The sequence below is a fragment of the Tachyglossus aculeatus genome, chromosome 19, assembly GCF_015852505.1.
Source record: "Tachyglossus aculeatus isolate mTacAcu1 chromosome 19, mTacAcu1.pri, whole genome shotgun sequence".
Classification (NCBI taxonomy): Eukaryota; Metazoa; Chordata; class Mammalia; order Monotremata; family Tachyglossidae; genus Tachyglossus; species Tachyglossus aculeatus.
The window spans coordinates 22,173,215-22,191,750 of record NC_052084.1 but is presented as its reverse complement, the minus strand read 5'-3'; the positions used below and the strand labels follow the sequence as shown (position 1 = coordinate 22,191,750).

General features: G+C 44.0%; 1 protein-coding gene across 1 annotated transcript in view; it reads right to left on the bottom strand.

The window, feature by feature from the left end:
* Positions 1 to 18,536, bottom strand: part of LOC119940771 (solute carrier family 22 member 16-like) — a 113,830-nt gene that overhangs the window by 44,173 nt on the left and 51,121 nt on the right. The window contains exons 6-7 of the mRNA XM_038761080.1: positions 17,149 to 17,258; positions 6,582 to 6,681 (exon numbers count right to left, since the gene is read on the bottom strand). Coding sequence (XP_038617008.1) covers positions 6,582 to 6,681; positions 17,149 to 17,258 — 210 coding nt within the window. The remainder of the gene's footprint in view (positions 1 to 6,581; positions 6,682 to 17,148; positions 17,259 to 18,536) is intronic.

Sequence of the window (18,536 nt, the reverse complement as noted above, 5' to 3'; positions counted from 1 at the left end):
ACACAGTTCTCTCAAAATTATCCTCTTATAGCTCTGGCCAATCCCTCTCCACCTGTTATGCCAGCTCTTCCTCATCAATCAGTCGTGTATTCTCCCAAGCACTTAGATTCATTCAGTCAGTCAGATTTACTGAGCACTCACTGTGTGCAAACTACTGTACTAAGTTCTTGGAAGAGTACAGTATAACAATAAACAGACATATTCCCTGCCCACAACGAGCTCAAAGTCTGGAGGGGTAGACAGATATTTGATATACATAAATACATAAATAAATAAATTACAGGTACATACATAAGTGCCATGGACCTGGGAGGAGGAATGAATAAAGGGAATTATTCAAGGTGATGTAGAAGGGAGTGGGAGAAGAAGAGAGGAGTTTAGTCAGGGAAGGCTTCTTGGAGGAGATGTACCTTCAATAAGACTTTGAAGGAGGGGAGAGCAATTGTCTGTCTTGTGCTCTGCACAGTAAGTGCTCAGTAAATAGCACTGATTGATCAACTGATATTTTTAGTTTTTCCTGTGTACAGAGCACTATACTAAGCATTTGGGAGAGTGAAATACCTCGGAATTGGTAGGCACATTCCCTGCCTTCTACTTCCTAATTGTACAGGTCCTTGATAACTCTGTTCTGGGTCCCCTTCTCTTTTCAATTTATACTAACTAATCCCAGTTCTGCCACTTGCCTGCTGTGTGATCTTGGATGTCACTTAACCGCTGTGTACCTCAGTTGCCTCACCTGTAAAATGGTGATAAATTACATCAATCAATCAATGGTATTTATTAAGCTCTTGTTGTGTGTAAAGCACTGTACTAAGAGCTTGGGAGTGTTGTCAGGCACGTTCCCTCCCCACAAGAAGTTTACAATCTAGAGAAATACATATTCTCCCTCCCTCTTTGACTGTGAGCCCCATGCGGTACAGGGACTGTGATCAATCTGCTTACCTTGTATCAATCCCAGGGCTTAGAACAAATATCACAATTATTACTAACTTCCTTTGGGGCTCATCCACTCCAACAACTTCAACTGTCACTTCTAATGTGGATGACTCCCAAATTCACCTTATAAGCACTATCCTTTCTCCTTCTCCACAATTTTGTATTTCCTCCTGCCTCCAGGTCATCTCTACATGGATGCCCAACTAGCACCTCAAGCTCATTATGTCCAAAACTGAATTCCTCATCTTTTCTCCCAAATTCTCTCCTCCACCTGACTTTCCCAACACAGTTAAAAAAAACCCTCTTTCTTTTCTCTTAAGCCTTTCTCTTTCTTCAGGATCTGCCCCTCCTTTTTATTCACATGGGCAGCACATTGACACAGTAGTCAAGCCAGGTTTGGTTGAGTGCCTGAGCCAGTCTCCTCATTGGCCTCAGGAATTCAGGCTCCTCCCCAATCAGACCAATAGTTACAGAAGATACAGTAGTACAGCAGTAGTGGTGGCTTTCTATGTTCTAAATGTTGAGAAGGCCTCATGCCGTCCTGGTCTTTGAGTCCTTCTGAGCTAGAGCAGGGGCCAATGGGAGCCCTGGTGGCATAGAAGTGGAGAAGCCTCTCTCCTACATGGTGCTGAGTTTTCTTGTTTGATGTCTGTAGTAGTGCCTGGCATTGTGTTCATTCTTGCCTTTGTGTCTCAATACTTACAAATCTTCTGCTCAAAAAGAGTTGCCCCTTTTTTGATTGCCATATACCTTGCTGTCCTATCCAAGGCCACTTTTCACTTGGGATACAACATTGTCTAAGCCTTTGCTATTCTTTATCCTTAAAATCCATCTTCTGTCCTCCTTGTTTTCAGTTTCTGAATTTCAGCTCACCAAACAGCAACTATTTGGCTATCCTGTTAACAATGATGATAATAACAAATACCACAATTATAATTATTAATTATAATTAATTATAATTAATTAGTATTTGTTAAGCACTTACTATGTGCCAACCATTGTACTAAGCCTTGGGATAGATACAAGATAATCAGGGCCTTCATGGGGCTAGCAGTCTAAGTAGGTGGGGAGAACAGGAATTAATCCTCATTCGGCAGAAGAGAGTCCTGAGGCCCAGAGTAGTTAAATTACTTGCCCAAGGTCACAGAGGTAAGTGGGGGAGCTAGGATAAGAATCCAGTTCCTCTAACTCCCAGACCCGTGTACTAGGCCATGCTGCTTCCTGGTGACAGTCATTCTCCACATGTGTCCAATCCAGCATAGCTGCCCTGAGGTGAGTATAGCAATGCTAGAAGACTAATGTTGTGATACAATTTCACTGTTTGTGATCCTTTTTTGTCATTTAATTATTTTCTGTATTTGTTAAGTGCTTATTATTTTACAGATGAGGTAACTGAGGCACAGTTTAGTGACTTGCCCACTAATTAGAATCCAGGTCCTCTGACTCCCAGGACCTTGCTCTTTCTAGTAGGACATGCTGCTAGTTCCGATAGTATAGTCTGTAAATGACATTAATGGAACTGCTCCAGGATTTGGATAATAATGATATGTACAAATATGTAAAGTGCTTACTGTGTGCCGAGCACTGTTCTATGTGCTGAGATAGATACAAGGTTATCAGGTTGTCCCACATAGGGCTCACAGTCTTAATCCCCATTTTACAGGTGGGGTAACTGAGGCACAGAGAAGTTAAGCGACTTGCCCAAGGTCATACAGCAGACAAGTGGCAGAGCCGGGATTAGAACCTACAACTTCTGACTCCCAAGCCCGGGCTCCTGCCACTAAGCCATGCAGCTTCTTGGGAGAAGCACTGATTGGAGGTGGCACCAATATTGAATCCAAACCTTATGGCCGTAAAGAAGGGTGGACAGCAGTACAATTTTGTAGACTTTTGTTTGATCTCATCACTACCACACTAGGACTACCTTCCAAAGATTGTGTTGGCCTTCTTGATTCAGTTTTCTACTTTCTGCTCTGTCATTGCATCATTGGTCAGTTTGCTGCCTAGGTAGCGCAGTATGTCAATTTTACTTACTAATTGTATGAATGGCTTCACTGGTTCAGGCTGATACATCATCTCAGATTTCTTTAAACTTATTGTCAGTCCATTAAAACCTTGTTGATTTGGTTAAGAGATTTCTAGTCATGTGTGTATGTGTGTGTGTGTGTGTGTGTGTGTGTGTGTGTGTCTAGGGTACAGCCATCTGCAAACAGAAAATTCTGGAAAGACTGTCTCTAGGACTTGGAATGATACTTCTAGTCTGTATAGGTACCTTTATTCCCTTATGTGACTACCTTTTCCATTAGTGTGAAAGCTTTAGGGCATGGAATGAGTCCTGTGTCTCTGTTGTGTTTCCCAATCACCTAGTACCTTATGCTGCTGTTAGTAGTTGCTCAATACCATTTTTTGTGCATCAGATATAGGAAAAGTGCAGGAAACAACACCAAGGCTATGTGCCAGGCACATCATACTAAGTGCTGGGGTAGATACAAGTTAATCAGGTTGGACACAGTCCATGTCCCACCTGGGGCTCACAGTCTTAATCCCCATTTTACAGATGAGGTAACTGAGGCATAGAGAAGTGACATGACTTGCCCAAGATTCATTCATTCAATCATATTTACTGAGTGCTTATTATGTGCAGAACACTTCACTAAGCGCTTTGAAAGCACAGTTCAACAGCAAATAGAGACAATCCTTGCCCACAATGGGCTCAGGCTAGAAGTGGGGAGAAGGCATCAAAACAAGTTAAACAGGTATCCATAGCATCAATATAAATAAATAGAATTATAGATATACACACATCATTAATATAAATAAATAGAATTATAAATATGTACATATGTACACAAGTGCTGTGGGGTGGGGAGTGGGTTAGAGCAGAGGGAGCGAGTGGGGGCAAGGGGAGGGGGTGTAGAGGGAGAGGGAGGCTTAGTCTGGGATTAAGACACCTCGCACAGCACACAACTGGCAGAGTTGTGATTAGAATCCAGGACCTCTGACATCCAGACCTGTGCTCTATCCACCTAGGCCACACTGCTTCTTATAGGTCATGCTGCTTCTCATTCCATACCATTACTACTTCTCCCACACTACTGTTGAATTGGAAGGATTTCCCAGAAGTGTTGAAGCATATTCTAAAACATGCCTCTATGTCCCTTGTTGCCTTTTCCCACATGGCCAGGGAGAATAAATTGAAAAGGACCAGATCCATCATGCATCCCTGCTTTACTCCATACTAGTGATGGTGAATGGATCAGAATGGGAACGTGGCCAGATCATGAAGTAGTCTCAACTTTTCAGGACCATCAGATTTATCGAGCCATTTCCAAAGATCAGATCTACTGATGGAATCAGATGCTTTTGTTAGGTCTATGAAAACCTTTCAGAAGTCTTGGTCCTGTTTCCTGCACTTTTCCTTTATCTAATTTGCAGCAGTGTTGGGTAGTGGAAGAGCACCAATCTGTAAGAAGGAAGACCTGACTTCGAGTTCAAGCTCTGCCACTGAAAATCTGTGGGATTGTGGACCAATCCCTTAACCTCTCTGTACCTCAGTTTCCTCATCAACACATTGGCAAAATTATACCTAATGGTAATAGTGGTATTTGCCACCTGGAAGTTCAGGTTTCCTCAGTGTTGTAATATCTCAATACTTGGTCAGTTCAAGGGCTATCAGAACTGCTCTTTGTATAGGTTGTTGATGCTTTCATTGTCACAAAGGGTCCTGATATTCCATTTTCTTAGTAAATGGGTTTTTACTGTTTGTTTCTGCATTGCCAATATACAGCTTACAAATGATCAATTAATCAACTGCAGTTTGATTAATGTGTGCAGAGCCCTGTACTAAACACATGGGAGAGTACAATAGAACAGAGCTTGTAGACACATTCCCTGCTCACAATGAACGTACAGTCTAGAGAGGGAGACAGTCATTAATATAAATAAATTATGCTTAAGTGCTCTGGGGCTGAGGGCAGAGGTGAATTAAGGGTGAAAATCCAAGTGAAAGGGAGTGGGGGAAGAGGAAACGAGAGCTTCAAGGAAGGCCTCTTGGAAGAGATGTGCTTTTAATAAGGTTTTGAAGGTGGGGAGAGTGATATCAGATATGAATAGGCAGGAAATTCCAGGCCAGAAGCAGGATGTGGGCGAGAGGTTAGCAATGAGGTAGATGGGATTGAGGTATATTTAGTAGGTTGGTGTTAGAGGAGCAAAATGTGCAGGCTGGGTTTAACTTGGAAAGCAGTGAGGTAAGGCTAGGTGACTGAGTGCTTTAAAGCTAATGGTAAGGAGTTTCTGTTGATGTGGAGGTGGATGGGCAACCCCTGGAGGTTCTTGGGGCCTGAGGAAACATGGACTGAACTTTTCTATAGAAAAATGATCTGGGTAGCTGAGTGAAGAATGGACTGGAGTGGGGAGAATAAGGAAGCACAGAGGTCAGTAAGAAGGCCGATGCAGTAATCAAGACAGAATAGGACAAGTGCTTGGATAAATGTGATAGCAGTTTGGATGGAGAGGGAAGGGTGGATTTTAGAGAGGTTGTGAAGGTCGAAAGGAAAAAGGGGCAGGAGGGACTGGGGCTGGGGCAGGGGAGATTTTAGGGAGCTCACACCTGATAGTGTCAATTTTCTCAATAAAGTAGCTGGTCAGGTCATTAGAGGCAAGGGATGGGAGAGGCGGGGGGACAGGGAGTTTGTCCCTGTCTTCTGGGACGTAATAATAATAATAATAATAATGATAATAATAATAATAATAATAATGGCATTTGTTAAGTGCTTACTATGTACAAAGCACTGTTCTAAGCACTGGGGGGATACAAGATGATCAGGTTGTCCCACGCAGGATTCACAGCCATAATCCCCATTTTAAAGATGAGGGAACTGAGGCTCAGAGAAGTGAAGTGACTTGCCCAAGGTCACACAGCAGACATATGGTGGAGCCAGGATTCTAACCCATGACCACTGATTCCAAAGCCCGTGCTCCTTCCACTGAGCCATGCTGGGACATCTGGAACAACTGGTGAGGGCAACGGGCATGGGTGTCAATAAGAATGGAGAAATGATTTTGCCAGGCAGAGAAGAGGGCAAAGTTAAAGCACACAAGGATAAACTCGAAATGGACAAAGTTGGCCTGATATCTAGATTTCTGCCAGCAGTGCTCTGTGGCTTGTACACAAGACTGAAGGAGGTGGACTGTGGAAGTGAATCAGGGCATAAGAGTGTGGGAGCAGAAAAATTGGCACCGTGTCAGATTATTAAAAGTGTGAGTCCCATGTGGGACAGGGACTGTCCAATCTGACTAACTTGTATCTACCCCAGTGCTTAGAACAATGCTGGGCACATAGTAAGTGTTCAACAAATAATGAGTACCATAAGTACTCATTAAGTACCTTTTCTCCCCTGGGGGGAGATGGAGAAGGAATCAAATTGGGTGGGGGGGGGCGAGGACAGGGATGGGCATGGAAGAAAAGGGACTAGGAACAGGCCCCTTCTCTGGAAAAGGGTAGAGGGAAGTGGCCTCTTTTTTCTTGTTAACGCTTTTCACCACACTTCAACATTCTGAAAGAGCTGAAGAAATGTTGATTTCTCCAAATATTGTCTTAGTAACAATAAACTGATGCAGTATTCATGAAATTCTACCGCTGTTACCTGTGGCATGAAGATCCAAATACTTGTCAAGTAAACACAGAAAGGAGCCACCACGCTGCCTAGGCGACACATCATGCTGCCACTTCCCACAGCCAGGGACCTAAGGATCAATCAGTCAATCAGTTGTATTTATTGAGCGCTTATTGTGTATAGAGCACTGTATTAGACACTTGAGAGAGTACAATATAACAGAGTTAGTAGACACGTTCCCTGCTAGATATGAAGGAATTTATATCCAAGGAAATGAAAGAAAAAGAGAAGTCAAGACGTGGGTCAGCTCTAGAACACAGAATCTACCAAGGTAGGCTAAGCTGGAGAGGGCCAGATACTTGGCTGGCCTGAGGTAAGAAAATATTTCCATCTACTTACTCCCCAAATTTAGTGGAGTAGGGGGCTGCCACTCCATTGCTGTCTTGATGGGGTATGGGTAGATACCAGATAAAAAGGTCTGACATTGTCCCTAGTGAAATATGAGGCTCACGGTCTAAGTAGGAGGGAGAAAAGGTGTTTAAAATCCCCATTATCTATCTATATAAACTGAGACAACTGAGGCAAAGAGAAGTTAAGTGATTTGCCCATAATCAAACAACAGGCATGTGTTGGAGCTGACATAGCACCTTTGTCCCCTTTGACTCCCAGGCCTACACTCTTTCCACAAAGCCACACTGCTTCTCTCGCTTACCAAATGTTGTCAGTACCTGCTCCAGCCAAGGAAGGAAGAGGAAACTCCTGCAAAGTGAGCCCACAGTGGGTCCCCTAGTACCAGACCACCACTGAGGCTTGCCTCACTGGAGCGAGGCTGCTGAACCCCAAGCCATTTGGAATCCAGTTGGCAGTTGCTTGAGCCTGGGGAGGGAGAGGGGAGCAGTCTGGTCCCATGGAGGCCATGAATAGGGCAGCTTTTGGGACAGGTGTGGTCCAGCAAGGGGCAGGATGGATTGAGCTCAGTGGAAAGAGCACGGGCTTTGGAGTTAGAGGTCATGGGTTCAAATCCCGGCTCTACCAATTGCCAGCTATGCGACTTTGGGCAAGTCACTTAACTTCTCTGGGCCTCAGTTACCTCATCTGTAAAATGGGGATTAATACTGTGAGGCCCCCATGGGATAACCTGATTACCCTGTAACTTCCACAGCGCTTAGAACAGTGCTTTGCACATAGTAACCACTTAATAAATGCTATTATTATTATTACTATTATTATTATTATTATTATTGATCCTGGGCCTAAGGAGTTGGAGAGAACTCTCTGGCTCTGATTTGAAGTTTGGTTTGTCTCTAACTGGATACGGTGGTGGTGTTTGGCTCTGGTCTGAAGTCTGTTTTTCTGGGGCTGCTGAGGTTAATGATGATATTTATTAATGATAATAATAATAATCGTATTTGTTAAGCCCTTACTTATGTGCCAGGCAGTGTTCTAAGTGCTGGGGTGGATACGGGCAAATCAAGCTGGACACAGTCCCTGTCCCTCATGGGGCTCACAGTCTCAATCCCCATTTTACAGATGAAGTAACAGAGGCACAGAGAAGTGAAGTGAGTTGCCCAGGGTCACACAGCAGACAAGTGGTGGAGCCAGGATTAGAACCTTCTGACTCCCACACCCATGATCTTTCCAATAGTCCACGCTGCTTCCCAGGACTATTGAGAACTAACTATTCTCTAAGTACTGGGATAGATACAAGATAATCTGTATTTTGAGGTCAGTGGCAGTGCCATCGCCAGGGGGACCTGATCGTATCCCACTCCCCAAGACTCATTGGGAAAGGAGGAGGAGCTCCCCAGTGGTGCTTTTGTACAATCCCAACCCCTTTATTTCTCTTTCCCTTCCTTTGAAGCCTACACTATTTGCTCTACCACCCACCCACTCCAATTACTTGAAAGCAGCATGGTTTAGTGGCAAGAGCATGGGCTTGGGAGTCAGAGGTCATGGGTTCTAATCCCAGCTCCGCCACTTTATTAGCTGTGTGACTTAAGGCAAGTCACTTAACTTCTCTCGGCCTCAATTACCTCATCTGTAAAATGGGGATTAAGATTGTGAGCCCCACGTGGGACAACCTGATTACATTCTATCTACCCCAGTGCTTAGAACAGTGCTTGGCACATAGTAAGCGCTTAACAAATACCATCGTCATCATTATTATTATTATTAATTACTTGTCACCATTATTTACTGCCCCCGATGCCCCATGTCCAGCTTTATGAACCACTTTGACACCTATCTCACTTTCCTTCTCTCTATGTTCCTACACTAATCCTCAGGGACTTCAACATCCACATGAATGTTCCCAGTGACCACTCTGCTTTCCATTTTCTCTTATTCCTCAACTCCACCAACCTCTTGCTCCACCACATCTCACCCACTCACCAACTTGGCCACATGCTCAATCTCACCATCTCTACTTGATGAACAATCTCTACCATTACCAACTCAGAAATCCCACTCTCCCACCGCTACCTTTAAGACCTGCCTTCTTTCCCATACTCCCCTCCCCGATAAATATGTCCTGTTCCCCCACCAAGACCTCCAATCTTTTAATCCCACTCAATTTTCTGAAGTCATTTTGCCCCATCTGGTCTCTATAACCAATCTGTCTTTTCTCAACACAAAAATCCACATCCTCAACACTACCCTCTCAACTCAACTCAATTCCTTTGCTCCCCTGCCCCTAGGCTATCATACCACCAGCCATGGATTGCCTTCATAGCACACTTCCTCCACCTTTACACATGAGCTGAAGAGCGCTGCTGGTGGAAATCCATACATGAGGCTGATCTCATCCATCACGAATTTATCCTCACCTGCCTTAACTTTGCCCCCTCCTCCTGGCAACATTACTTTTCCATCCTTATTGATTCCCATGCCCATTGCCTGCCCCAGCTGTTTTGGGCTTTTAACTCCCTCCTCAAATCCACTGTCCCTCCCACACCCACCCCGTCTTTGACCCCTAAATAATTGGCCATATAAATAATTGATAAAATTGAAAACATTAATAAAATGGACAACATCAGGCATCATCTCCCCTATTCCTCTTCAATCCTTCCGTCCTCCTTCCCCATCTTTGACTCTCCCATCCTTCCCAGTAGTATCTCAAGAGGAGATCTTCCACCTTTATTTCAAATTCTACCCACTCTAGCTGTGCTTCTGACAGCTTCCCTTCTCACCTCATCAAATCAATTGTTTTCTCTCTCTTCTTTCTAATGGTATTTAAGTGCCTACTATGTATTAAGCACTGTTCTAAGCTCAAATAAAAACAGTCAGACATAGTCCCTGTCCCACATGGGGCTCACAGTCTAAGTAGGAGGGAGAAGAGGTATTGAATCCCCATTTTACAGATGAGGAAATTGAGGCACAGAGAAGTTAAGTGACTTGCCCAAGCTCACACAGCAGGCAAGTGGCAGAGGAGGGATTAGAACCCACGTCTTCTGACTCCCAGGCCCTAGTATTTCTACTGGGCAATACTTCTTCCCTCCCTGACTGCTATCTTAAACCACTCACTTTCCAATGGCTTCTCCCCCAACTGCTTTCAAGTATGTCTACGTATCTCCTATCCTAAAAAAACACCCTCCCTTGATCCCATGGCACCCTCCAGTTTCACCCCATCTCCCTCCTACCACTCCTTTCCAAACTCTTTGAGCGAGTTATCTACACTTGCTGTATCCACTTCTCCAACTTTCTCCTTGATGTCCTATAATTTGGCTTTCTCCATTCTACTGAAATGGCTCTCTTTCGGCTCACGTTTTTGCCTAATAGAATGGCCACTACTCCATCCTAATCCTCTTTGACCTTTTTCTGCCTTTGACATTGTGCACTACCCCCTTATCCTGGAAATGTTATCTAACCTTGCCTTTATTGCAGTTGTCCTCCCTTGATTCTCCTCCTATCTCTTTGACCACTCCTTCTCAAGCTGTTTCACCAGCTCCTCCTCTGACTTCCACCCTCTAACTGTGGGAGTCTCTCAGGGCTCAGTTCTGGGACACCTTCTCTTCTCCAGCTACACCCACTTCTTTGGAGAACTCATTTGCACCCATGACTTCAACTATTTTCTCTTCACCGATGGTTCCCAAATCTACCTCTCCAACCATGACCTCTTTTTTTCTCTGAAGTCTCACATATCCTTCTGCCTCCAGGTTATTTCTACTTGGATGACCTGCTAATGCCCCAAATTTAACTTGTTCAAAACAGAACTGCTAATCTTCCCACCCAAACCTTGTCCTCCGCTTGACATTCCCCACACTGTAGACAACACCACCATCCTCCCCAACAGAAGTAGCATGGCTTAGTGGGTAGAGCATGGGCCTGGGAGTCAGAAAGTCATGGGTTCTACTCCTGGGTTTGCCACTTGTCTGCTGTGTGACCTTGGGCAACTCACTTAACTTCTCTGTGCCTCAGTTACCTCATCTGTGAAATGGGGATTGAGACTGTAAGCCCCATATAGGACAAGGCACTGTGTCCAACCCAATTTGCTTGTATCACCCCAGCTCTTAGTACAGTGTCTGGAACATAGAAAGCATTTAACGAATACCATAAACATTATTATTAACTCACAAGCCCATGATCTTGGCATTATAATATTGATGGTATTGGTTAAGCGCTTACTATGTGCCAAGCACTGTTCTTAGCACTGGAGCACTGTTCATTATCCTTGACCCATCTTTCTCATTCAACCCAATATTTAATCTGTCATGAAATCTTAAGTTGCTATTCTCCCTCAGAAACATTTATTCCTGGATCCAGTCACACCACAAGTGGTGTCATCTTCGATCAATAGAAAAACATTATTACCCAACCTCACTCATCCCACATCTCCAACAAGATAATAATAATAATGATGGTATTTGCTAAGCACTTACTATGTGCAAAGCACTGTCCTAAGCGCTGGGGAGGTTACAAGGTGATCAGGTTATCCCAAGGGGGGCGCACAGTTTTAATCCCCATTTTACAGATGAGGGAACTAAGGCCCAGAGAGGTTAAGTGACTTGCCCAAAGTCACACAGCTGACAGTTGGTGGAGCCGGGATTTTAACCCATGACCTCTGACTCAAAAGCCCATGCTCTTTCCACTGAACCACGCTGCTTCTTCTATGAGCTTCTGAGCTTGTTGAAAAAAAAACACCCAAAGTGGGTCTTTTTGACCTACTAAATCATCAAAATCTGCTCACTGTTCCCAAACCCTATAACACTAAAAGCACCATGCTTATTTTCACCCCTGCCCAGTACCTATTTTCTTCTAAACACTGACCTCTTCACTCTCAAGGACCCAAGGACAATTCAACCATTTCCTCAGGATATATCAGATGAAGTAGTTATTTCTGCCTTTTACCTTAACTATAATGCTTAAACTTCACTGACCTCACCATAACCCTTCAATCCCTCCCCTCCAGTCAGCCCATTCCAGTCCTCCCCTCCCACCACACCACCCAATACCCAAATCCCCCTCACCCCTTGCACCATCCCTGCTCTTCTTTCCCACCCTATCCCTGTAATCCTATCCCAGCACCACCCCTTATCTCCCTCCCCCTTCATCGTCCCCCATCAACTCACTCCCATCCAACTCCTCCCCCGCCTTGTGCTGCCTCCCTCCTCCCCCCACAGCCTCAAGCAGCCCTTGGAACCCCTTCTCCATCATGGGGAAGCTTTCCTTCATCCTTGATCTGTTCCTGACCCAGTTAATACTCCTCCTTGCCATCATTGAAACCTGGCTCTCCCTAGATCACACAGTTTCCCCAGCTTCTCCCTCCAGAGGGGCCTCATATTCTTCCACTACCCCGGACTCACTGGGAAAAGAGGAGGTGTTGGCTTCCTTATCATATCCCAAAGCCTCTTTCATACCATTCCACCTCCCCCATCCCTTTCTTTCCCTTCCTTCGAAGCCCTTATCTTCTGCCTCTACCATCCACTCCAGATTCTAGTAACGGTCAACCTCCAACTTTTTTAACCATTTTGATCTCTTTCTCACATTCCTTCTCTCTTTCTCTGTCTACATTGATCCTTGGGGACTTCAACATCCACATAGATGTTCCCGATGACCTTTTCGCTGCCCGCTAAATATCACTCCTCAACTCTATTGACCTCCTGCTCCACCCCACCTCACCCACTCTCCAACTTGGACACACACTCGACCTCATCATCTCTAGCCACTGCACAATCCTTACCCTCACCAACTCTGAAATCCCTCTATCTGACCACAACCTCCTCACCTGCCTTCTCTCCCACACAACCTCCTCCCTGCAAATCTGTGCTGTTCCCCAACAGGAACCTCCCATCTTTTGACCCCATCCAATTTTCTCAACTCTTCTTATCCCATTTAGCCTCCAAATGCAAACTATGCTCTCTTGACGACCAAATTGATGCGCCACTGAGCTCAATTCACTCACTCCCCTATCCCTTTGTCAGTCTCACACCACTAACCCGCAACCTGGATCGCCTCCACAGTCCACCTCTTTCACTCTTATGCACGAGCTGCAAAGCACTGCTGACAGAAATCTAGATGTCAGGCCGACTTCATCCACTTCAAGTTTATTCTTGCATGTTTTAATTCTGCCTTCTTGTCTGTCCAGCAAAATGATTTCTCCATCCTTAATGACACCCATGCCCATTGCCCTCACCAGTTATTCCAGATCCTGTTCAAATCCCAGCTCCACCACGTGTCAGCCGTGTGACTTCGGGCAAGTCACTTAACTTCTCTGTGCCTCAGTTACCTCATCTGTAAAATGGGGATTAAGACTGTGAGCCCCATGTGGGACAACCTGATCACCTTGTAACCTCCCCAGCACTTAGAACAGTGCTTTGCACATAGTAAGTGCTTAATAAATGCCATTATTATTATTTGTATTATACTTAACTTCCAACTCAAACCCCCTGTCCCCAGACACCCCCAACACTTGACCCAATGACCTAGCCACCTATTTACTGAGAAAATTGACACTACCATGCGTGATCTCCCTAGAATCTCCCCTTCCTTTCCCTAGTCCCTCCCATCTCCTACCCCTTCTTCAACTCTCCCATCTTTCCTAGCAGTATTTCTAGAGGAGATCTCCTGCCTGCTCTCAAAATCAACCCCCTCCACCTGCACATCCAACCCCATTCCTTCGCACCTTATTAAAACACTTGCCCTCTCCCTTCTTCCCTCCCTTACTAACATCATGTTAGTTCTCTCTCCATTTGCTTCTTCCCCACTGCTTTCAAACATTCCCATGTCTCCCCATCCTAAAAAAACCCTCCTTTGACCCCCACGGCTCCCTTCAGTTATTGCCCCACTCCCTCCCGCCGTACCTCTCCAAACTCCGTGAATGAGTTGACTACACCAACAGCCTCAAGTTCCTCTCTTCTAATTCTCTCCTTGACCCCCTCCAATCTGTCTTCTGTCTCCTTCCCTCCACAGAAACCGCCCTCTGAAGGTCACCAATGATCTCCTTCTTGTCAACTCCAATGGCCTCTACTCCATCCTACTCCTCCTCAACTCATAGCTGCCTTTGGCACTGTCGACCACCCTCTTCTCCTGGAAACATTATCCAACCTCAGCTTCACTGACACTATCCACTCCTGGTTCTCCTATCTCTCTGGCACTTGTTCTCCATCTCTTTTGTGGACTCCTCCTTTGTCTCCCACCCCTTAACTGTGGGTATCCCTCCAGGTTCAGATCTGGGTCCCTTTCTATTCTCTGTCTACACCCACTCTTTTGGAGAACTCATTCACTCACATGGCTTCAATTACCACCTCTATGCAGATGATACCCCAATTTATATCACCAGTCTGTTCTCTCTTCCTTTATGCAGTTTTTCATTTCCTCCTGCCTTCAAAACATCTGTCACCTCAACTTAATATTTCTAAAATGGAACTTCTTATCTTCCCACCCAAACTCTGTCCTCTCCGTGACTTTCCCATCACTGTAGATGGCACCAACATCCTTCCTGCCCAAAAGTCCACAATCTTGGCATTATCCTTGATTCCTCCCTCTCACTCAACCCACATACTCAATCCATCACCAAAATCCACCCTTTCTTCTCCATCCAAACTGCTACCACTTTAATCCAATCACTTGTCCTATCCCACCTTGATTACTGTGTCAGCATCAGTGCTGAACTCTCTGCCTCCTGTCTCGCCACTCCAGCCCATACTCCATTCAGGAAGTGGCATGGTTTAGTAGATAGAGCACAGGTCTGGGAGTCAGAAGGACCTGTGTTCTAATCCTGGCTCTACCACTTCACTGCTGTTTGATGCTGGAGAAGTCACTTTATTTCTCTGGGCCTCTGTTACCTCATCTGCAAAATGGGGATTGAGACTGTGAGCCCCATGTGGGACAGGAATTGTGTCCAACCTGATTAACTTGTCTCTACCCCAGCACTTAGTGCTTGGCACACTGTAAGTGCTTAATAAGTACCATAATTATTATTATTATACTTCACTCTGCTTCTCGGATCATTTTTCTACAAAAACATTCAGGCCGTGTTTCCCCATTCCTCAAGAACCTCCAGTCATTGCCCATCCACCTCGGCATCAAACAAAAACTCCCCTCCGTTGGCTTTAAAGCACTCGATTAACTTGCCCTCTCCTACCTCACTTCACTACTCTCCTACTACATACCAGCCCACACACTTCACTTCTCTAATGCTAACCTTCTCACTATACCTCAATTTCATCTATCTCACCACTGATCTCTCACCCATGTCCTTCCTCTGGCCTGGAATGCCTTCCCTCCTCATACCCAATAGACAATTACTCTCCTTCACTTCAAAGCCTTATTGAAGGCACATCTCCTCCAAGAGGCCTTCCCTGACTAAGCATTCCTTTCCTCTTTTCCCACTCCTTTCTGTGTCACCCTGATTTGCTCCCCATATTCATCCCCTATTCCAGTCCCACAGCACTTATGTACATTTCTGTCAATTATTTATTTATATTAATGTCTGTCTCCCCCTTTAGACTGTAAGCTTGTTGTGGGCAGGAAATGTGTCTGTTTATTGTTGTATTGTACCAATAAAAATAATAATAATAATGGCTTTTGTTAAGCACTTACTATGTGTCAAGCACTGTTCTAAGCGCTGGGGTGGATACAAGGTAATCAGGTTGTCCCACATGGGGCTCACAGTCTTAATCCCCATTTTACAGATGAGGTAACTGAAGCCCAGAGAATTTAAATGACTTGCCCAAAGTCACACAGCTGACAAGTGGCGGAGCTGGGATTAGAACCCATGACCTCTGACTCCCAAACCCGTGCTCTTTCCACTTAGCCACACTGCTGTACTCCCCCAAGCGCTTAGTACCCCAAGCACTTAGTACAGTGCTCTGCACACAGTGAGTGTTCAACAAATATGACTGAATGTATGAAAATGACAAGGCGTCTATGTTTATGAGTGACTGGTCAATTATCAGTTTTGTGTTATACCAGTGACTAGCAGTTGTGAAATAAAAAGAAGAACAAACAATATAAATTGTTCTTTCTAATACTCTGTGATAAATATGGTAATTCATGCTCAAATTACTGAATTGCATTTTTAATTTACAACTGTACTCTTTAGAAATTCTCTCTAATTTCACATAAAACTTAATTCTACCACGTTTGATACAAACTCTTTACTTTTAACCATTTATTGGGTAAGCAAAGAATGTGGCATGTCTATTCAAAAAGGAAATATCTTAGTTGGGGGGCAGGGAGATAATAAAGCTATTGAGAAATCCAGAGTAACTATCAATCAGTGGAGTTTGTTGAGTGCTTACTGTGTTCAGATCACTGTACTAAGCACTTGGGAGATCAGCAATATAACAGAGTTGGTAGACATGTTCCCTTCCCCCAAAGAAGTGGACAGAGCACAGACCTGGGAGTCAGAAGGTCATGGGTTTTTATCCCGGCTCTGCCATTTGTCTGCCGTGTGACCTTGGCCAAGTCATTTCACTTCCCTGTGCCTCAGTTACCTCATCTGTAAAATGGGGATTGAGACTGTGAGCCCCACGAGGGACTGGGACTGTGTCCAACCCGATTTGCTTGTATCCACTCCAGCTGTTAGTATAGTGCCTTTCACATGGTAAGCACTTAAAAAATACCCCAGTTATTATTATTATCATTATTATTATTAGATTACTTAAAGAAACACTCAAATGTCCATTTGCAGAACAAGCAGAAAATTGGGGTCAATCCCCAATACTCCTGAGAAGTCCCTATCAGCTCAGTGCCCTTCTTCCCTTTCCATGTCCATGTACATCTCATGTAAAAAATATACAAAGTCTAAAAGAAGTACAAGAAAGGAATTAAGATCACAAGAAGTTGAAGTACAGTATTTTACATTTATTCAGTAGCAGTGATTCATAATGGAAAAATTACTGAGCTCCAAAAATCACAGTCAATAGCCTGTATTTTAAAGTGTTTTTTGGACTGCTTAACATTTTGTTAATGCTATTAAACTCTTTTTAAGTGAATCTTTTTTGATAAGGTGTAAACACAACCACAGATTTAGAATTATCGAACAAACTTTTCTTAGAATGCTTCGTCAACTTCTGTGTGAAAAGAAAATACATTAAGTGACTATCCAAATAAATGATACAATTTCCAAATGGAACAGTTACCAGAAAACCCTTACCTTATGATTGTTGGGTATAGTTCGGCTGTGTACAAGTAAATAAGGCCAAATGCAACCCCTATGGTAAACTTTCCAGCCATATTTGCTAAAATGCTCAAAATATTGTAATCCTGCAAAACAATACAAATGTCAAAATTCTAAATGTTAACTTTAATTTTATTATTTTATTATTACTTTATTATTTCACTTCTATGGTTAACTTGTATTCTGTTTTGCTCCTTCATATGCAATAAGAAAACTCTACTGAGCTAAAATATGCCTGGTACTCTTTGGAAGAAAACTAGAACAATAAACTCTATATGATTACCCATTATTACAATGATGAAAAATACCCTGTTGTCTTGGGTAGCTTTCATTTTGATAATTGTTCTCAAAAAATTAATCACTTAAATAAAAGTGTGGGAAAAACTGATATTCATTAAGTTGTCACTAAAATGTTCTATATGGTTTTAATTTCTCTTACATTGTATTGTAAAATGATGGAATAAAATTGCCAGTCCAGAAAATACATCCACTAAACAGCATAGAGACAGTTGTTTGCCAGATCTTGGAGTACTCAGGTCCCTTTCTTCTGAACTGCTTCGGGCCCACAATGAGTGGGAATGGAGCATACTGAGCCCAGAAGGGCCATTTCCTGTCAAGAGTTAAACTTTGACCAGAAGATTAGAAAAACTAGAAGATTAAAAAGCAGTCAGTTCCAGGAGTCCTGCACAGATACTCATTGAGCCCTAAAAAAAAATCCACTTACCTGGCCTACCCATAACTTTGTCTCTAGTACCTTCGGTTCAGGCCAAACCAAATAAAATGTAAGTGAAGGGTGAAGGATGAAGGGTGGTTGAAGGGTGAAGGGTTGAAGGGGGAAAGGGAAAAGGTGGCTGTCTGTCTGGCCCCTTGGAAAAGAAGGGTGCAAGCTAGAGATAAGGCAGTCAGGGGTGGCTGGGTGCAGAAAGGAGTGAGGTACAATCTTAGCAATTACTTATCACAGACAACCTGACGGTGGCAGTGGAAACTACTCTTACATACTTGGACAACCTCATCCACCTCAAGTTCATTCTTGTGTGCTTTAAATTTTCCCCTCTTCTCTGACAGGTAAACTTATTTACTCATCCCTATTGACACCCATGCCATTACCCTAACCAGTTGTTTCAGACATTTAATTCCCACCTCAAACCGCCTGTCTCCCCAGCTCCCCGTCTCTTGCCCCTAAAGGCATACCCTTGTTCTTTGTTGAGAAAATTAAAATCATTATGCATGAATTCCCTAAAATCTCCCCTGCTCCTCTCCAGTTCCTCCCTCCTCCTGCCTTTCTTTAACTCTCCCATCTTTTTCAGCAGTATCTCAAGAAGACGTCTTCTGTTTTCTGTCAAAATCCATCCCCTCCACCTGCA